The sequence below is a fragment of the Athene noctua genome, chromosome 1 (assembly GCF_965140245.1).
Source record: "Athene noctua chromosome 1, bAthNoc1.hap1.1, whole genome shotgun sequence".
In the NCBI taxonomy this organism is placed as follows: Eukaryota; Metazoa; Chordata; class Aves; order Strigiformes; family Strigidae; genus Athene; species Athene noctua.
Genome location: NC_134037.1, coordinates 53,822,648 through 53,841,241, shown reverse-complemented (window position 1 = coordinate 53,841,241; position 18,594 = coordinate 53,822,648). Strand labels below are relative to the sequence as shown.

Sequence of the window (18,594 nt, the reverse complement as noted above, 5' to 3'; positions counted from 1 at the left end):
AGGCTGGGGTTTCCCCTGGAGATACTTTGTAGGCTATGAGCAGAAAGGCCACCGGGATTACTACCCTGAGAGGGGAAGGAGTGTTTCTTAATGGAAACACAAAGCACTGCCTGATGCGGTGACCACTCACCCAACCTCCAGCTTTATGCAGGAGCTCCTGCTTCATGCCTAATAACCCAAGCTGCATGATGTGCATCCTTTTTAAATCAAGCACAGTTATTTTCACAACTTTGCAGAGATGGACAGTACATCAAACCTGGGGTGTAAAGGGTTAATTACTGGTTAATTGTCCATAACAGATCATTGCTGAAAAAGCAAAACAAAATTGCCTGTTCACAGTCTGGATTGGATTAGTTTCCAGTTCCAAAGCGTTTTCCACCTTTGCTAGATTAGAGCCCACTGTTGTCAAATGTATTCCCTGTATGAATACTTCTATACTGTGAACAAAATAACAAAATTCCTGTTAAGCTTTCTGTTTTTAACAAAGCCTTCTGCTACCCAGTGTTTTCAGTTCTTTAATCTCTCTTCCCTGAACACGCTTCCAATTTTTCCAACACTTTATTTGAAAAATGGAGCAACAGAACCTGATACACTATTCATGAGCAGAGGAACGAGAGCCAAATACAGCGTCACTGTAACCTACCTACTCATCTTTTGATTTTCATTTGTTTGTACAGCTGAGGTTCGCATCAGTCCTTTTGGCCACAGCCTTGCGTGGGGAATTCATGTCAAGCTGATTGCCTCCCAGGACCCCCGGTCTCATATTCAGTCTCTGCTTTGGAGGATAGAGTCCTCTCTCTCCCTCTCATTGTGTAAGTACAGCCTGTATTATTTATTCTAATAAGGTGATTCTGGACTTGACCATATTAACACCTAAACTGGTTTCTCCCATCTTTCTACAGGCTCCAGTTGATCTGTGTCAGGCTTGTCCTTTCATTATTTGTTTTTCGCTGTCCCCAGTCTTGTATCTGACCATAATGACTTAACTTTAATCCAGGTCACTGATAAGGCTGTTAAATAGTGAAGGGATGATCACCAGTAGGAACCCATCTGTTTGCTAATAAATAGTTTCCCATTTACAGTTACACTTTAGCTTCCTTCATTTATCAACTTGTTAATACATTTGAATGTGGACTCAGAAGTGTCTTTAGTATAAAATACGTATGAGATTTTTGCCTGACCCCATACAGTGCTGTCCACCTATGGAGTCCTGCTCTCCATGTACAGATGGAGACACTCCATAAAGCTTCAAAGCATTGTTTCTTCATAAAGATATTCTACAGAACAAGTCAAATAATTTAGACTTGTAATACTGTCAACAATGCTGACTTTGTCAAGTGAACTTGTAATTTTTGCAAGAAATGACATCAGATTAGTTTGACAGGATCTGTTTCCCTTAAAGCCAAGTTGATTGACTTTAATTCTAGAGCTTTTTTTTTTTAAAGATTTTATTAATTGAGTCCTATGTTGGTTGTTCTATCCTGTGCAAAATAATGGAAACTCAGCCAACTGACCTGTAATCACTTTTTACCCTTCTTAAACAGTGGCCCAGCATGAGCCTTCCTCTTTCCTCTTCCCCAGGTCCTTTCCCAGGGGCCTAGAACTGCTTTAGATGCAGGAGGAGCAGCTCCAAGGCTAGGTCTCTGAAACCTTCTGAGACAAGTTTGTTTCTAGCAACTAACATGAAACACCTGTAATCGTGTATCTGTTGCTTAGTGTCCCCTCTCTAGGGGCTGCTGTGATAGGAAGTTATTTCCTCATCATAAACAGATCATCCAGCCTTTTATCTGTGTGCTAATCAAAAATACTTATTGAATAATTTCTGTTGCTGTTGTATTGTTATGAACAATTCTACCACTTTTATTGTTCAGGATTCATCTTTTATAATCTGCTTAGAAAAATAAAAAATTATGTATCTGATTCTATCTGCCTTAATTTTTCCTAGTATCTTCTTGCTTCCTCTATATAATCTTTATTTTACCTTTTTTACTGATTATTATCTTTTCTCCTTTCCCCCTTCATGCGTTGGTTTTGTATATAACATTTTATGTTTTTTCACTTCCCTAGTAAACCCAGCTGTTGGGTTTCTTCTTTATGTGTTATTTTTATCTAGCTGTCTTCTTTTCATGGTTGTAATGTTGTAGGCATTTAAGAAATGTCTTAAACCGTTTACAGATGGCAGCAACTTTCTGTACGTTCTGTCTTCATCCTGATTTGACTCCTGTTCACTATAGTTATGTGAAATTGCCTCTCAGAAAGCATGCACTATGATTTTAGCTTATGTATATATGAAGAGCGTATGTTCATATATTGCATATAATTTTACTACTCTGGATTTGATCACAGACAGCATTAGTTATTTTCACAGAAAGTGTGGGTCCTTTTCAGTCTAAACAACCAGTAACCTTCTTTCTGGTTTGTGATCATTTCCTCCCTACTGAGACAAAATCTAGAGTAGGGATTGTGTGGCTCCTCTACTAAACCACATATGACTCACAGGCAGTTCAGGTGTAGCTGCATCATATGACCAGCGGTAAGTTGTGCTTGTGCTGGGACTGCAGCTCCTGCCTCTTGCTGTCCCTGGCTGGGGCAAGGAGCAAGTCAACCGGTCCTGCTGCACGTGACATGGTAGGGTGACCACTGTGGGGTTTAGCTGTGTGCAGTGCAGCTTAGCTACACCCCACAAGCTCTTCACGTTGCAGTCGCCGTGCTATGAACTGTTCCTGAATTCTCCATTCCCTTTGATGCTACAAGGCCTATATTGTGTATGACTCATTTAGCTAATTGACAAGAGCTTTAGTTCACAGGGCTAGGAAGACTGATCTTTCCTTTAAATTAAGAGTTAGTAACTTGTCTTTTGTAGCCTTTTGGAAACTATGGGCATGTTTTAGTGCTAATGACATGAGGTCTCCAGCGTAAACAACACAGGGGTTTTTTTTCATTCTTGTTGTATATAGGTGTTGAAGAAGCTCGTCATCCTGTGCTCTGTAGTGATTCCAATGATCTAATATCCCACCTTGGGTCTATCTTAATTCATAAACATCCAAGATTACTTACTTCATGTTGTCAGTCATTCAGACAGACATCATTTGTGACATACAGGGCCTGTGAACTTCCCTTTTCTATTTGGACTTCTTAAATTGTCTACAACTCTTTATTTTAATATTCTAATGATATAAATGTAGTTATTATTTTTTAAGGAGTGTTACTTTTCATTGCTACTCTGCAGACAGAGGATTTATCCTTTTTTTCAGACACTTGTCGTTAGCATATAGGCAACTGAAAAAGTTCATCCTCTTACAGCCTCTGTTTTGGTTAATGTTGTTCTTGATATTATGGATTTGTGCAGAATGTGCTGTTGGTTGGTTGTTTAACCTGACTCACCCAGCCAGCCTGGCTTACAGAGTATATGCATTCATTTCCTCTCAAGATACACAAATCTGATGTCTGTCCTCTGTGCTGTTCACCTAGATGTTAGCTTCATCAGCCTTTGGTTTTGTGTCTTTTTGTGTGAGGAAACAGGAAGGAAGTCCAGACAGGGTGTCCAGATCGCCTGAATTGCCAACAGTTGTGTAGTCCACAAGGTGTATCACAAAATTGTCGCCTCTGGTGAAACCCTGCCTGTCTGATCCTGGTTACCATCCTGCACTTATCTTTTGTGTTTTAAGTACAAAGAAACAGAGAAACCTCTGTTGACTGCCTCTTCCTCACGCACTGCTCTTTTCATTCTGCTGATGAGGATGGTTGGAGCCATCCTCAGGGGCACTTTGGGTCACTGCTTTTCAACTTCTCTTGCTCAGACAGCCAAACTGGGGAGGACGTGCAGGTGTGTGAAGAGGAGCTCAAACACCACCAAAATGTTGCCACAGCATCCCGTGAATATGTATTTGCTCGGACATGTGTGTGCTGTGGGCTTGGGAACCACCTGATGATTTATGGGCCCCAGTGCTCTCTGGATTACCAGTCAAGGAGCACCATTGCAGATAATCCTGCATGCCAGGTTAAGAAAATGTCCAATGGGGCAAACTTCCACACTCTGTTCTGTGTGACTGACAGGATCTTCTGGTAGGTTTTTAGAGCTTTGCAAATGTACATTCATTCACAGGCCAGTTTTAAAGTACAGTTTCTTCTCCTAAGTATATGAACCTTGAGAAAGAATGAAAGAGAGAGCAAGAGAAATAAAGAAATCACAGTTCCTCTGGCTTGAGGGGAGGGGCTATTAAAGAGTGATTGCATCTGCTGTTTGGGTTTTTCATTGAGTAATAGAAAACGACTGAAAGAGACTCATCCATCCTTCTGACCAGAGGCAGTGCCGTGCCTGGCAGATACTTGTCTAGCTTTCACACTGCCTTAGGCAATCTATTCCAGGTTGTTTTGCTGTCTTTGCCAATAGAAAGGATTTTCTTCCCTGACACCTAACCTAAATATCCACAGCTTCCATTCAGTCATTATTTCAATGTTATTTCCTGCTTAGGACATGAAGGATTAAAGTAGGATCTCCTATAGATGTGCTAAGGAGATTGAAGTAGCTTTAAGCTAAAGGACCAGGTTATGGATCTGTCAGTCACTACATATGACCATCCCTTGCAAATCATCCACTGAGCAGTATGTGTAATGACCTCAGGTTCATGATGAAATCAAATGATCTCTTCTACTTGCCCTCAGATGTAGACAAAAAGCTTAACAATAGTTCTACCATATGCTGAGTGATACTTAGTTATTTTGATCAATGTATAAGGGCCTTCTAGCTGTTTGCTGGCTTCCTTTGGAAAATGCTCACTAACCCAGCAGAATCTATTTTTCATGGCCCTTAGCTGGCATCTGATCACTTTTTAAGACCCATCTTCTTTGGCTAGCAGAAGGGTCCTTCCCTCATGATTATCCTCACCATCACCTTTTTTTTTAAACTCCAGATCCCACCTCTTGAAGCACCTGTGATGTTCTCCCATGTTTCTTGTTGTCTCGTTCTCCTCCAGACTGTGACGTTCCAATTCAAGCAGTGTAGCCATCTTAGAGTCAGGGCAGGCTGTGGGATTAATCACCGAAAAGGCTTATCAGTCCTACAACCATATACAATAATGCAAAGACAAAGGGGTCAATACATAGAGGAGAGAAAGCATCTGTCCAGCATTGTTGTTTTGTGTTCCTCTGTTACTGCTGCTGGTATCTTGAATGCTGGTATCTTTTAAAGAGACAGAATGTGAGGGAGACAGAAAGAAAGACAGAGACAGAGAGAAACTGGCCTTTTGGGGCATAGGTCCACATATATCAGTTTTGGTACTACCTCCTAGAGTTCCCTGACGTAGCAGTGGAATGTAGGCAACCTTGCTGGGCTTTGGGCATTGCAGGGTCCACTCTGAGCTGAGAAGTAGTGATCCACCTTTGGAGGAGGCAGAGGGGCTTTGCTGTGGGTCACTGGTCCTCAGCAGAAGCCAAGGAAGGGGAAAGTAGCTTCTCTTTTTCCTCACATTCTTGTGGATTCTGCCTTGATTCCCCTCCTCTTACTCACCTCTTTGCTTTGCTCTGCCAATTGCCCCATTCAGCTTTGTGTAGGTTATCTCTGTTTCTAGGGGCATTTCCCAGCTTTTTGGTGATAGGAACCATGTGTGGTTTAAAAGAAGGAGAGACTGACCATAGACTTCTAGAAGACATCCCTGGTGGCACAGAGGAAGCCACGGGATTGTAGAATATGAGGAGCTGCAGTTTGTAGGGTGGTTGGCAAAACAGAGTTGAGAATCGCTGGTTTTAGTGGCCTCATGATTGGACTGTATGCATCAACTCTATCACTCTTCTGTAAGAGGGAATGCAGGTTAGGATCTGTCTCCTTCCACATCCCATTGTCCAGGGTGTTTTTTACTACCATCTCAGCCTCCCACTCTTGTTTTCCAGATTTCAAAATCTCTGCTCAAAATGGACTAGATGGTAATGTGTTGTCTTTGTAATCACGACAAATTCATCTCCAGGCACTATCTCAGTTCTTGCCTGTCTGGTTAACATGGCTTAACTTGTGTGCCTCTGAAGTTATTTTTCAGACCAAGAACATCACTTATATATTACTTACTATGGTGGGTTGATCCCAGGCAGCAGCTAAACCCCCAACCAATCACTCACTCACTGCTCCCCAGTAGAATGGAGGAGAGAATCAGAAGGTCAAAAGCAAGAGAACTTGTGGGTTGAGATAAAAAACAGTTTAATAAGCAAAGGAAGTAAAAAGAAAACAAGTGATGCAAAGGCACTCACCACCTTCCACCAGCAAACTGATGCTCAGCCAGTCTCCAAGCAATGGCTACTTTCAAAAAACTCAGCTTTTAACACGACATCATGTAGTGTGGAATATCCCTTTGGTCATTTGGGGTCATCTGTCCCAGCTGTGTCCTCTCCCAAGCTCTTGCCCAACCCCAGCCTACTCACTGTGGGGGCAGAGTGAGAAACAAAGAATGTCTTGACTCTGTGCAAGCACTGCTCAGCAATAGCTATAACATGGGTGTGTAATCAACACTGCTTTGGTCACAGATCTGAAGCACAGCAGGGTTCGGGCTGCTATGAAGAAACTTAACCCCATCCAGACCCAGTACATGTACCTAAGCTCTCATACAGAAGTAAGCTGTCATACACTGAAACCGCAGTGGCAACAGCTAGGGTTGAGAAAACAGGTCTCCCTAGTAGCACTTTTTGTGTGTGTGTAAGTGTACACAGAGTTTTTGTGTTTTCCCGTTACTGATGTAGTCAGTACCTTCAGGACTCGGTTGCTCACTGGCCTTTGTCACCATGTGGTTGCCACCTTGTCTCGGGTCTCTACCTGTAAGCATCTTCACTGTTGTAGCTGAAGCCAGCTGCAGTAACGGTGAGAAGACTGAGGATTTCTTTGTGAGCTGACCACAGGCAAATTTTTGCTCCTATTTAGGAAGGAGAGTACTTTTTTCCCCAATATAACTGGACAATTAAGGAATTCAGATAACACTTCTGAAATATTAGCAGTAGCAAACTAGGTGAAAGAAGAGCCCCTTCAGGAGGGAACGGCGCCAGGAATGGTCTCAAAGTAAATCATCTCCTGATTTGAGACTCGGCTTGCTCCCATTTCCTTTCTGTCACATCCTCCAAATTCTTCTGTCACAAACCAGAAATCAGACAAGGTGTAGAAGAGGTTAGTTTTGTTTGTGCATAGACAAAGGAGGGTGGAAGGGAGCAATGGGGTTTTTTGAGAGAAAATCTTTCTCTATGCCTCTTACATATTCCAAAGAAACAAACAGGTAGGACTTCTATGCCTCTTCCCTCCCCTTTCCCCCCTTCCTTCCCTGCCCATCCTGATTCGCATTTTGCATGCAGCTCCATGCCGCTCCCATACTGTGGTTCAGATGAACACCCATTAATCCTGGGTAGATTCTAAAAATAAGAATTGAAGGAAAAAAATCAGAACAGTGTGAATCAACCTGCAATCATCTTTCTGTTCTCTTAACGGAGGAAAAGAAAGAGGAAATCAGTGGAGACACTGTTTCACTTCTTTTTACAAGATGAAATGATTCTGGCATTTGCAGCAGTTGTTCTCTTGATACAGGTTTTCTAATTTATATATTTAAAAGACACTTTAAAATTTAGGTGCATTAGCTGAAAATGCTTATGCAGACCATCCACCCACTTCTCTCTGCTCGTGAATAGAGTTACCACAAGCAGCATGATGAAGGCGGAATGTAGCTTGAAATCATGCTACATGTGTTACTCAGAACCAAGGATAGACCCATGCTTGGGGGGGGGGTTAACCGTAGAGCAAGCAGTGTGATTACTGTGTGTAACTGCTGCTTTTAGCTGTTAATTTCAAAGCTTTAACTCACTATTAAGCACACAAAAAATGAAAGAAATCCTAAGTGCCGTTTTGAGTCTGACTTGGTCTTCGATTTATGAATGTAAAACCTGCAGGCCTTCCTTCTCACATTAGTTATACGTAAGCTTCTTCCTTTTAGATTACAAGTGAAGTTTGGATGTTGGTCGAAAAAGAAAAAAACACTGATCTTCATCTTCCTGTGCTGCATTTTTCTAGGGCATCTTTTTTTTTTTAAATAATAAAAGCCCTGAGACAGTACAAGATGTAACTCAGTTACTGTTACTTTAAGAGATTGCAGGGTGAGACTCTGCTTTAATCATTTCTTATGTTTTGTTCTGGTTTGGTTTTGTTGAAGGGGATGTATCACAGAGAGTGAAAAAGAATTCACTGTTTTTTTAAAAAGATGAGGCCGTAACTGTCACAGACTTGGCTGGCAAAGAAGCTGCAGAAAACCAAAAGCGTGGCAACGTGTTGTTTTGTGGGCAGTTTGGAGTGTTTGTCTCCTCTTCTTGTATCAGTTGCACTGGAGAGCTTTTGATTACAGCTGCTTGAACACCTGCATTTGCTAATGCATCTTCTTGTGGCCTTGTTAGGTGACCTCCCCACCAGTCAGCTCCCAGCCAGTCCCACCACATCTGTCCCTCAGTCAAGCACCACACGTGGACGTGGTTATTGTCCCTTCTGTATGGGTGAAACACTGGCTTCCTTCTTCCACTCTAGCTTGTCATAAGTAGATTGTACAGATATATAGATAATAAATATGTTGTCTAGATTGTAATAAATCTCTTGCTGGAGAGGGACAGTACACCACCAGCAGGACGGTGGATCTGTTTGTCAAGACATTCATCGCTCTTTCTTCCTGTCATTCAGTGGCCACCCACCCTGCCCCATGGACAGCTGTGCTCACAACCTCTGGCAGAAGCCAAGGGTCTGGTTGTAGTTCAATGAAATCCTTCAACACACACCTTCCCTTCGCCAGTCCTGACCTCTGAGGCTGGCTGAAATTAAATGGGCGGGAAGAAGCCCAAATCTTCATCTTTCATAACTGACTTTTAATTCAGGTCCCAAAGGGGAAAAAGAGGGAAGGCAAGCACAGCGCTATACTTTGCAGACATGTGTTACAACTTAAACATCATCTGTAGTGTCAGGAAGCTGTCATTTCCAGGGCTGCGTCCCCAGTCACTCAGTAAATGGGGAGGAACAGCAGGGCAAAATATGGCACTTCAAAGCTACTTGCAGGGTCTGTTCTTCTCATGGCAGCACGAGCTGCTCCTTTTCCTGAATCCCTTCTGCCACCACTGTAGAAGACTTCCAAAGCAACTTTATGCTGGCAAGAAACAATAGTAAGAGCACTCCAGCACTGTAAAAGGCATTTGCTTTGAGCCAACATGGCAGTATGGCAGCAGAAGCTCATCTAAGACTGCTCTTCCTAATCCTCCGGCATGGATGTCCACTGACACAGGGCAGTGGCCTGACTTTAGACTGCTGCAGACTAACAAGCAATTTAACTGCTGAGATTTTTCTTTTCAGCCCACTAAAGCAGAATCTGGGAGTGAAGTGTTAAAGGATTTTCTTCAAAAATCAAATGAATGCAGCCCAGGCGTTTTCCAGTGCTGTTTTTCTCATGAAAATGCTGTTTAAATGCAGTCATTGATCCTGATACATACTTGAAGTTTTACCCTGGTGTTTTTGGCCTTTTGTTCAGGAATACCTCACTGTGTATGTGAGATTTTCTGTGTTTCTTTAATAGTCACAGAACATCCAGTTGTAGTACTGCGTCTTCTCCAATTTACATTTTCTAATGCAGTAGGACAGGTGTGATAGATTTGCAGGCATTCTACACAAATCCCCAGTTTCCAGCCTCTCTCATGGCTGAACCAGATCTATCACATTGCAGTAAAATTAGTTTCTTTCTAGATCGGGCCATTAGTATAAAAATTATATGTATATATATAGTAACCCACAAGCCTGAGAAATAATGAATAACACCCAAGAGTTTGAATTATTTTAAAGTATTTGTTGTATCTTTCTGACCTGCTTTATGGTCACTAAAAACTGTGGAATCACTGGTCAAGCTGAAGTGAAGACAGTCCTCTAAAAGGTCCTACTAGAGAGTTACTAGATAAAAACAAAAGTAATGCAGCAAGTGTTGATATTTTATTCCATCTGTTTAATTTGAGTTGGCTTGAAACTAACACAGAATTAATTCTGGAAATCCAAAATGCTCCCATCAGCATCGATGTAAGTGAAAGAGAGGTCGTCAACCAGACAGCATGAGAATTACTGACCTACATAGGACTAGTTTTAAGTGCCTATTTGTTGCCCAATTTGGAATGCCTTCCTAACAACTTGTGGTGTTCAAAGTGGGTGAGCAAGACTTTTCTGAAAATTGGGGGTTTTAATGTGTCTCAGGGTTGTGTCTCAAAATACATGCTCCATCACTTTCTCTCTAGGGAGCTACTGATGGTGGCATGGAAAGTAAGACATTTCAACTTCAGGATAAATTTCTGTGTTGATTATTCCCCCTATCCAGCCTGCAGGAGGCATTCTACAGCAAACTAAAGTGTCTCTTAAAAATTCTTGTAGTTCTTATTCTTGAAAAGCCTTTTCTGTCCTTCTTGCATCTTCATGGTATCTCAGAATGTGGCATTTTGAATATTAAATCCTAGTGTAGCTCATGAAATTAGGTTTATTTGATGTCACAGACTGATACTTCTGTGGTGCTTTCAGCAAAACATAAAACACCAAGAAGATATCCCATAGAGAATATACTTTTCACATCCATGCTGCCTGCAACCCTTGGTCTGATTAACAAGCATGTTCACCACAGAGACTGAATAAAAGCCAAGGATTTTGTTCTTCTGATTCCCTTTTAACATAACTGGGTTTTAACTCATCTTTCCTGCTAGTGCTTTCCAGACAAGATTTGTAAGATTTGGTCAGAAAAAGACAGTTGACAGTTACCAGTCATCCAGCCTTTCCCTTTCATATCTTTCACTGAAAAGTTGTCCTAAAAATATACCATCAGATTTCATTCCAGAGAAATCCAAGAGGAAGGAGAATGTGCCCTGCTGGGTCTGAACCTGCTCCATGTCTCTTCAGCAGGTTGGAGCCCTCTGCCATGGTGGTCTCCTTTCCTACACAAGGGGTTGGAGAACAGAGGCCATGGAATGCATAGGAGGGTGCAGAATAGACAGGTGTTTCCCTGAATCTCCCTCTACCCCTCTCTCAGACATTTTAAAGACCTCCTACGACACTCAAAAAAGCAGGTTCTGAAGAGGTACCATAATTCAGAGTTTCAGCTGCAAGTTGCCAAATCTTATGGAAAAACTTCTGATGCTCTGAAGGAGTGAATTTACACCATCTTCCTCCCATCCATCTTTTCGTGATGGCTTACAACAGCAGAAGCTAGACTAAGCAAAGGCTTATCAAAACTTTATGCTTTTCAGATATAATGTGTTGGAGCTTTTACTTTTAAAATAGGCTTTGATTCGCTGACAGAGTACTGCTTTTGTTTCTGTTAATAAAGTGGATGTGTGGCTTTGGTGGATGTTTCAGTCTTGGTTTCCATTTTGTATCAAGAACCAACAGAAAAACTGAAGGAGGGTGATTTACAATAATAAAAATAATAATAGTGTTAATAACATCTGCTTAGCTTTACTTTTCTAACTGAAACTAATTAAGGTGCTATGGCTATATAAATAATTAATAATTATATAATTAATTTTATATTTTTGTCAAGTACTGTTTTCACCATGTTAGAGGAAACTACTATTCTGGTTAGGCTGATGGTGGATTGCTTGCAATCTAAATGTTGGATTCCAAGAAATCTAACAAGGACAAGAAAGCAGACAAATAACATAATGGTTATTTTTATTTGTCTCTAAGGAAATCTCAAAAGAGATGTAAATGTTTTATGTTGTCATGAAAACACATGTTTTATATTGCCCATAAAAGCACAACTTTAAAATAAACAAATTCACTTTGCTTGCATTAGAAAAGTTCATTTTAATTAGGCTAGTTACATACCTTTTAACAATACCAGTGTCAAATTGTGATAGTGCTGCATGACCCATAACTCACACATCTGAGAAATGCCGCCTTTCCTAATGAAAATGAATAAAATCTTGTTCCTTTACTGTAAGTTGCGCAGCATGTTGGATGAACAATGTTGTGTGCTCGTCTCTAGAGAATTTAGTGTAAAACAGCTCCAGATTTTGTTTGGTGATCTCAGAGCTGGCTGAATAACTCCAGCCTTCCATGGCTCCAAATGCTGACATGCAGGGAGATGAGACTTTCGGATATTAAAAGCCTGCTCTGCGATACTGAAGGAGATTAGTTTTTGGAATCCATTCATTGACACAAAGGCCAATGCTGAATGGAGTTTATATTTATTGTCTATGAAACCCCTGAGTTAGCTGAAATCGCTTTAAGCATGTACATGCGTACATGTATTCTCTCACATTTATCCAACTCCCTGTGATGCTGGTTTCTTTGAGCCAGGAACAGACAACTTTCAGGGACTTGGCTTGAAAAGATGCATGCATGTAACACCCTCTGTCACATTTTACAAGAGGCTACAATCAAGCAGTCTTTATACTCAGATTGTCTAGACACTGTGACAAAGTGGGAGAGGGCAAGTGAAGAAAAAGCCCTTTTTGTCAGTCATTCACTTTGCATCAAATTCTCCTTCCCTCTGTGCTGCTGTTGCCAGCAAAGATAAAGGGAGCAAAAACCAAACAAAAATCAATAAACCGATAATTCGATAGTTTTCTATTAATATCATTCCTAATAAAAAGAAAACCCCAATCCATTATTTTTCTGAAACTACCAGTATATATGTATACCATCTCCTGGTTTATTCACTTTTTTCCAGAATGAATACTTTGAACAATTTTAGTTTTGCAGTTGATTTGTTGTTTTAACTTTTTCCTCATCAATGTGCAAATGAATTGTGTAGGGCTGTCTTGGCAGCCCTTCTAAATTGGTATGTAAAATCTTCCCAGATTTCAGTGGAGACTTTTTTCCTTGCTCAGCTGAACGTTTGTGAATGAGCCACAAGAAAACCCCTTTCCTCCCACCATTCTCCCAGATTTCATGTTTCCCATCTCTTGTTTTCTGTCATTCTTTCATTGGCTTTTCTACTTTTTCCTGTGAAAACACATGGGAAAAAACAAGAGGAGAAACAGAGCTGGGAGAGGAAAAGGAGGAGGCAATAGAGTTTCATAGGGAGGTAAGTTTTCAAGCCAAAGAAAAGGCTGCTGAGATTCTTCTTTAAATACCAAAGCCTGCATATCATTTAACTGTTTTGAGGTGAATAAGCATGTATTCCATCACTTGCACCTTTTAACCAGTCTGTTTTAATGGGTCACTCTTTCCTGTTCAGACAGTCAGCACTTCTCTCTGCCCTTTCCCTTGAGCTGGGATTTCCCTCATGGCATCTCCCACGCAGCATTTGCTCACTGCCCATATTTGCTCTCTACACACCAGAAGCAGGCTTTCACAGAGGTGTAGCAGGGTCCAAGTAGTGAGTCCCAGACTCATCCTTACCACCTGAATCCTCCCTGGGCTCTGCCCGTGCTGGTAGTAGAGAGATGAGCCGTCACCCCATGGGACCCTCACCCTCCCTGTGGTCCTACTTCACTCCCTGACATTGCTCCTGGGGCTCCTTGGCTCTGAGAGGACCTGGGAAAACCTCACCTCTGAATGACATCTGCAAACAGAGGATATCCAGAGGCAGACCATCCAGCTGTTGAAATGGGTAAAAGCAGCAGAGATATCTCCGCAAGCGTTTTCTCACAGCTGATACGAAGCTGGCCTGTGGGCTCCCCTGGAGTCACTGCTGGTTCCAGGGATGAACAGCCCCCCGCACCTCCATCACCAAGCCAACTACCAGGGCAAGCAGAGGCTGGAGGCCAGCATGGCTGCCGCAGCAGTAGCAGCAGCAATGTATTTTGCAGCCTCCAGGCTGCAAAGCCCTTTTCCTGGACCTGTTGTCACTTTAGTCTCTTGAGGGGCATCCCAGCTCGTGCCACCCATTGCAGCAAGTACAGAGAGAGTCAGGAGTCCTTGTTTCTGTTTGTGTGAAAAGACTTAAATGTTTCAGTGGGGGAACTCTACTGAGTGGATGTGGTATCTTGAAGGAAATCAAGAAATGCATAAAGGGCACCTTTAAGTTAAGCTAAAAGCTAGAGACAGTTACACCTGTGCTAACTGCAGGCAATACAACTCAGGGAAATACATTAAAATGGTGCTTGGTTTTCTGAACAGGCTTGTAGAATAACTGCAAGTATCTTCAAATTGTAGAAAATACCCATCAACAGAGGTGGGGTTTTTTTAATTAAGCAGCTTAGATTTAGGAAGCAGGTATCCAGGCTGTGGACTGTCACAGACAAGCAGGGAGCTGCTGCATAATTTTTCAAGCATTAGCAGCAGAGGAATATGCTTTTTCTGAATCCCATGAGTTTGTCAAAACCAATTTCCTGTGTTGATGTTGGAGTAAGGCATACAAAATAGCCAGCCTGGCAGCTACAGAAAAATGAGGATATTTGAAAAAGAATAGGCTTTTTATTTACCCTAAGTGACGGATATTGGCTGAAATGTGAAAAGAAATATGTGAGGGTGAAAGTGTGTTTTGCTATACTTCTCTTTTTTTTCTCTTCCCTGCATTTTCTCCCTGTCTATTTATATATTCTGGACAAAGTATGTCTAGTAAGGCAAATTTTTAAAAGTTTCTTCTTTTGTCACTGCTATTCTTGCAGCCCCAGTGTTTAGAGTATGTTGTTTGTGTGCCAGGTTACATGTATGAGTCACTGTACCAGTTCAGATCAAGGGTGCATCCAGATGAGTATCTGATTCCCTAGATTCATCATGCCTGGCTTCAAAAACTCAGGGTTTGTGCCTGGTTTCAGCTCGAGTCAATAGGAGGAGTTCAGTAACACCAGCACATGGATTATAAAATGTTAGAGCTCGCAGATGAAAAGCAATACCAGGTAACAGGACTAACCTTGCAGTGCTGCTTCTAAGATGTGGTGCATCACACTCTGTCTCCCTCCACCTAGAGAGGCATAGGCACCTAAACTTAAGAGAGATTAACCCGGGCCCTGGTAGTGCCCCATGAGGGTGCTGAACAAGAATAAAAAAACTTAGAACAACCTTTTCCAAGCTGCACCCTCTGTTTTCTCCTGTCCAGGATCCAGACTTTTTGAGATGCTCTGCAATTGACATGTTAATTCTTCCGGGACCTTCTCTAGTTTCTTAACTCTTGTATACCTTTGGCAGCCCCACCTTCTGCTACCAGCAGGTTTTACCCTTCAGTTCAGTACTGCATAAAAGGGCACTTCCTTTTGTTTTAGTTGTGCCATCTGATAGCTCCCTCCAACTTTCCTGGGCTGTAATAACTATCAGCTCATTGTGTCTGCTTTTTTGCCTGTCACGCACAGCTCCAGCAATGGAAAAAGGTTGTATTACCTTTAGGTGAAGTCAGCTCTGGTGTAGTTGTCAAACATGAACCGTGAGCTAAGTGCCTCACTCTGTTTTAGAGTCAGACTTGAACACCTCCAGCTGCACTTTTTTGGCCAAGTCTGCTTCCAGCCAGTCATGCTCTCCTGGTGAAGGCTGAGCGAGAGGGGTTTCATCTTCTATGCAAGCCATTGCCTGGCAGGGCTGGGCTGAGAGCTGCCACTAACCTAAGAGCGTCAGGACCTCCTCCTGGCTGCCATGAGAAACCACTACAAGGAAGATTTTGTGTGAGCTTTTCCCAATGCATTGCTGTTTATATTCAAATCACTGTGTTTGTTTTTCAGAGTACTTAACTTTTGAGCAGTGAACTTAATTTGATTCTCATCATATGTGGATTTTGGGGAGATCTGGTGAGCATCAACGTATGAACACCTGTCCTCTCCTTTCTCTCCTAGGATTTTAGATAATGGGCTGTGTGCAATGTAAGGATAAAGAAGCAACAAAACTGACTGACGAGAGGGATGGCAGTTTAACTCAAAGCTCAGGCTACCGCTATGGGACAGATCCCACTCCACAGCACTATCCTAGCTTTGGTGTGACTTCAATCCCAAACTACAACAACTTCCATGCCACAGGAGGCCAAGGACTGACTGTGTTTGGTGGAGTCAATTCCTCCTCTCATACAGGGACACTGCGTACAAGAGGAGGAACAGGTGAGTGTCCAAGTCTTCTCTCAGTGCTCTTAGTGAGTATCAATCACGTAACTGCAGCAGAGGCACAACTGTCTCAGCATGCTGCTTTTGGAAAGTTATTTCATGAAACAGTGCAAAGAATTGAAGTTGAGGGTGGAGCTGGGTCTTCAGCTTGCAGGTGTCAGTTCACTTGGGGAGTGAGAAATTATGTCTACATGCCCAATTTGACTGCCTGCCTGCCTCATCCCTCTACTGGGGGAATGGAAATACTCGACATGGCTATGTCTAAACTCTCTCTTCAAACCCCCCCATTGCCTGTTTGGGATGCTACACTGTGTGTGAGTACCAAACCAAGAGTAGCCCACTAGGGATCCTACACCATGTAGGAGTGTACTGATGCAGTGTACAGAGTGAAGGAGGTGGCATGCCCACTGTCTGCATAAAAGCAGAGGGATTAGAATAGTTGTCAAAAAAGTAGGAGGCTTCAGTTTATTTTGCTCCTCAAGAACCAGAGTGGCTTACATTTGTCTTAGACACTTCATCTATTGGGGATGCTTTCCCTCCTGTTTTTTATGATGGAGTGTAACTCACTTTTCTTCTTCTTCAGGTGTAACTCTTTTTGTGGCGCTTTATGACTATGAAGCAAGAACAGAAGATGACTTGAGTTTTCACAAAGGAGAAAAATTTCAAATACTTAACAGCTCGTAAGTTTTAGGCTTGGGAATATGCTTTTTAATATTTTTAAACTTATAATGTTGACAGTTTTATTTTTATGCTTGTATTATTAGTGAAATATTGGATATTCAAGATATGTAGGGGTTTTACTCTGTGCTTACTTACTCGTCTTTGTATTTAGTGAACTCACACAAAGTGCTTTACTATTGAAAAAAAAAACCTTCGACCACATGCAGCTTTACTTCAAAAACAAGCATTAGTTTTTGTGATTCACTGCTTACATTTCACAGTAAACTTACATTCAGAACTGAAAGTACCAGCTCTGTACTTTACCAGGAGTCGCAGAAGTTCAGCAAGGCATGTACTAACACTTTTTGCAATCTGCTGCAAGTATCTCTACACAGAAATTATCTAAAAACTGATTCACAAAAGAGACATTACCCAAACTTGCATGCCAGGTTTAAAAGTGGGGTTTTCTTTCTTTTAAAGGTGGGTGATACAGTCAGAACATGCTAGGAAATTCTGTTAAGTGAGAATGCACCACTGTACAGTTGCATTTGACATGAAAACCACACTTCCATCCTGAAAATCATGAACTTAATTTTAATTTTATTAACTGCCCATAGAAAAAAATCCCTTAGCAATTTAAAAATAACATCTAAAACCTACTGTGCTACTGACCTATATCTGAACATCTTGTAATTCTTGGCTAAGAACATAAAGTTGAAGGCTCTGTGTTAAGTTCAGTATTGCTATCATGTAGAGGTAAAAATGGGTTCACAACCAAGTATGTCGCTTTCTAGAGGCTTTGTGATACTGCTCTCATCTTTTTTTCTTACACTATGTTACAGTGAGGCAAATTCATCCCTGGTGCAACTCCTGTTAATTTTAATAGAACAACTCCAGGGTTGGAGTTGGCTCAGTGTGCATTCAAGTTAAAAAAAATAATAATCAGGTAATTCTGTAGAATATTTCATGAAGCCATGAAGCTGAAGAGCTTTGATGTAGATGAAAGCACAGAAACTTCAGTTACGACTTGTAGAGGGAGCAGCAGTTTTAAACCTCTCTACTTCTAAATTAGCACTTGGAAAAAAAAACTTTTTTAACCTATCATCCATTTTTGTTCACATTGCCTGATGCTTTCCTAACCTTGCACAAACTATGCCATAACTTGAAACATGAAGAAATACCATGCATTATAAATTCCTTACGCATGCCAGTTGATGAAATCAGGGGGTGCTCACCAGGACTTGTGGAGAGATCATACTTGGGAGTTGGTGGGACAGAGACACCTGTGGGAGATTGCAGTACATGCATTTTGATGCAGGTAATTACTGCCTGGAGGAAGATTTTCTAAGAGGAAAAAACCCCAAGCATCCACTGATTTTCTTGTAGGATTATAGAAGCTCAGTTCCCATCATAGTCAGCTGTTTGCTTATAAACACGGACCTAACCACACTCCTGGAGTACTGACAGCCAGGCTGGGAATCTCCAGAAAGCAGATTTTCTGTGAGAATGCTTCCTCTCTTCACTTACATCAGAAATAATATGAAAGAAGCCCGTTTTTTTAAGAGTCTGCCAATGCTCCTTGCAACCAGAAAGCATATATGTGCACAGAACTAGTTTGTCTAGAATTTTTGGACAGGTTTGGATTTTTTTTTTTAGCTCTCAACAGATGAAATTTGATTTGTGCTTTGGATTAAAAATTCAGAATGGCAATACCTGAAATGGTGGACAGAGGGTATCCCTGTGATTTGAAGTCAGAAATGATAGTAAGGGCAGTCTGGGCGAAAGAGGTACCTGCCGGGGTGGTGGTTCAGAGCAAAGCCTGACTTCAGGGCTCAGAAACACTTGGCCATCCCCACTCCCACACTCCCTGGCTAGCCCTATTGACTAGCCTCCTCCTACCTCAATTGGGTGTCTAAAATTGAAGAGCTGTGGAAAAAG

The 18,594-nt window shown here is 41.7% G+C and overlaps 1 protein-coding gene across 2 annotated transcripts in view; it reads left to right on the top strand.

Moving 5' to 3' along the window:
- The window catches only part of FYN (FYN proto-oncogene, Src family tyrosine kinase), a 136,850-nt gene that overhangs the window by 81,595 nt on the left and 36,661 nt on the right, over positions 1–18,594 (top strand). For both annotated transcript variants that reach the window (XM_074896176.1, XM_074896175.1), the window contains exons 3-5: positions 678–812; positions 15,736–15,993; positions 16,580–16,676. In XM_074896176.1, coding sequence (XP_074752277.1) covers positions 15,747–15,993; positions 16,580–16,676 — 344 coding nt within the window. In that variant the 5' untranslated portion in view covers positions 678–812; positions 15,736–15,746. The remainder of the gene's footprint in view (positions 1–677; positions 813–15,735; positions 15,994–16,579; positions 16,677–18,594) is intronic.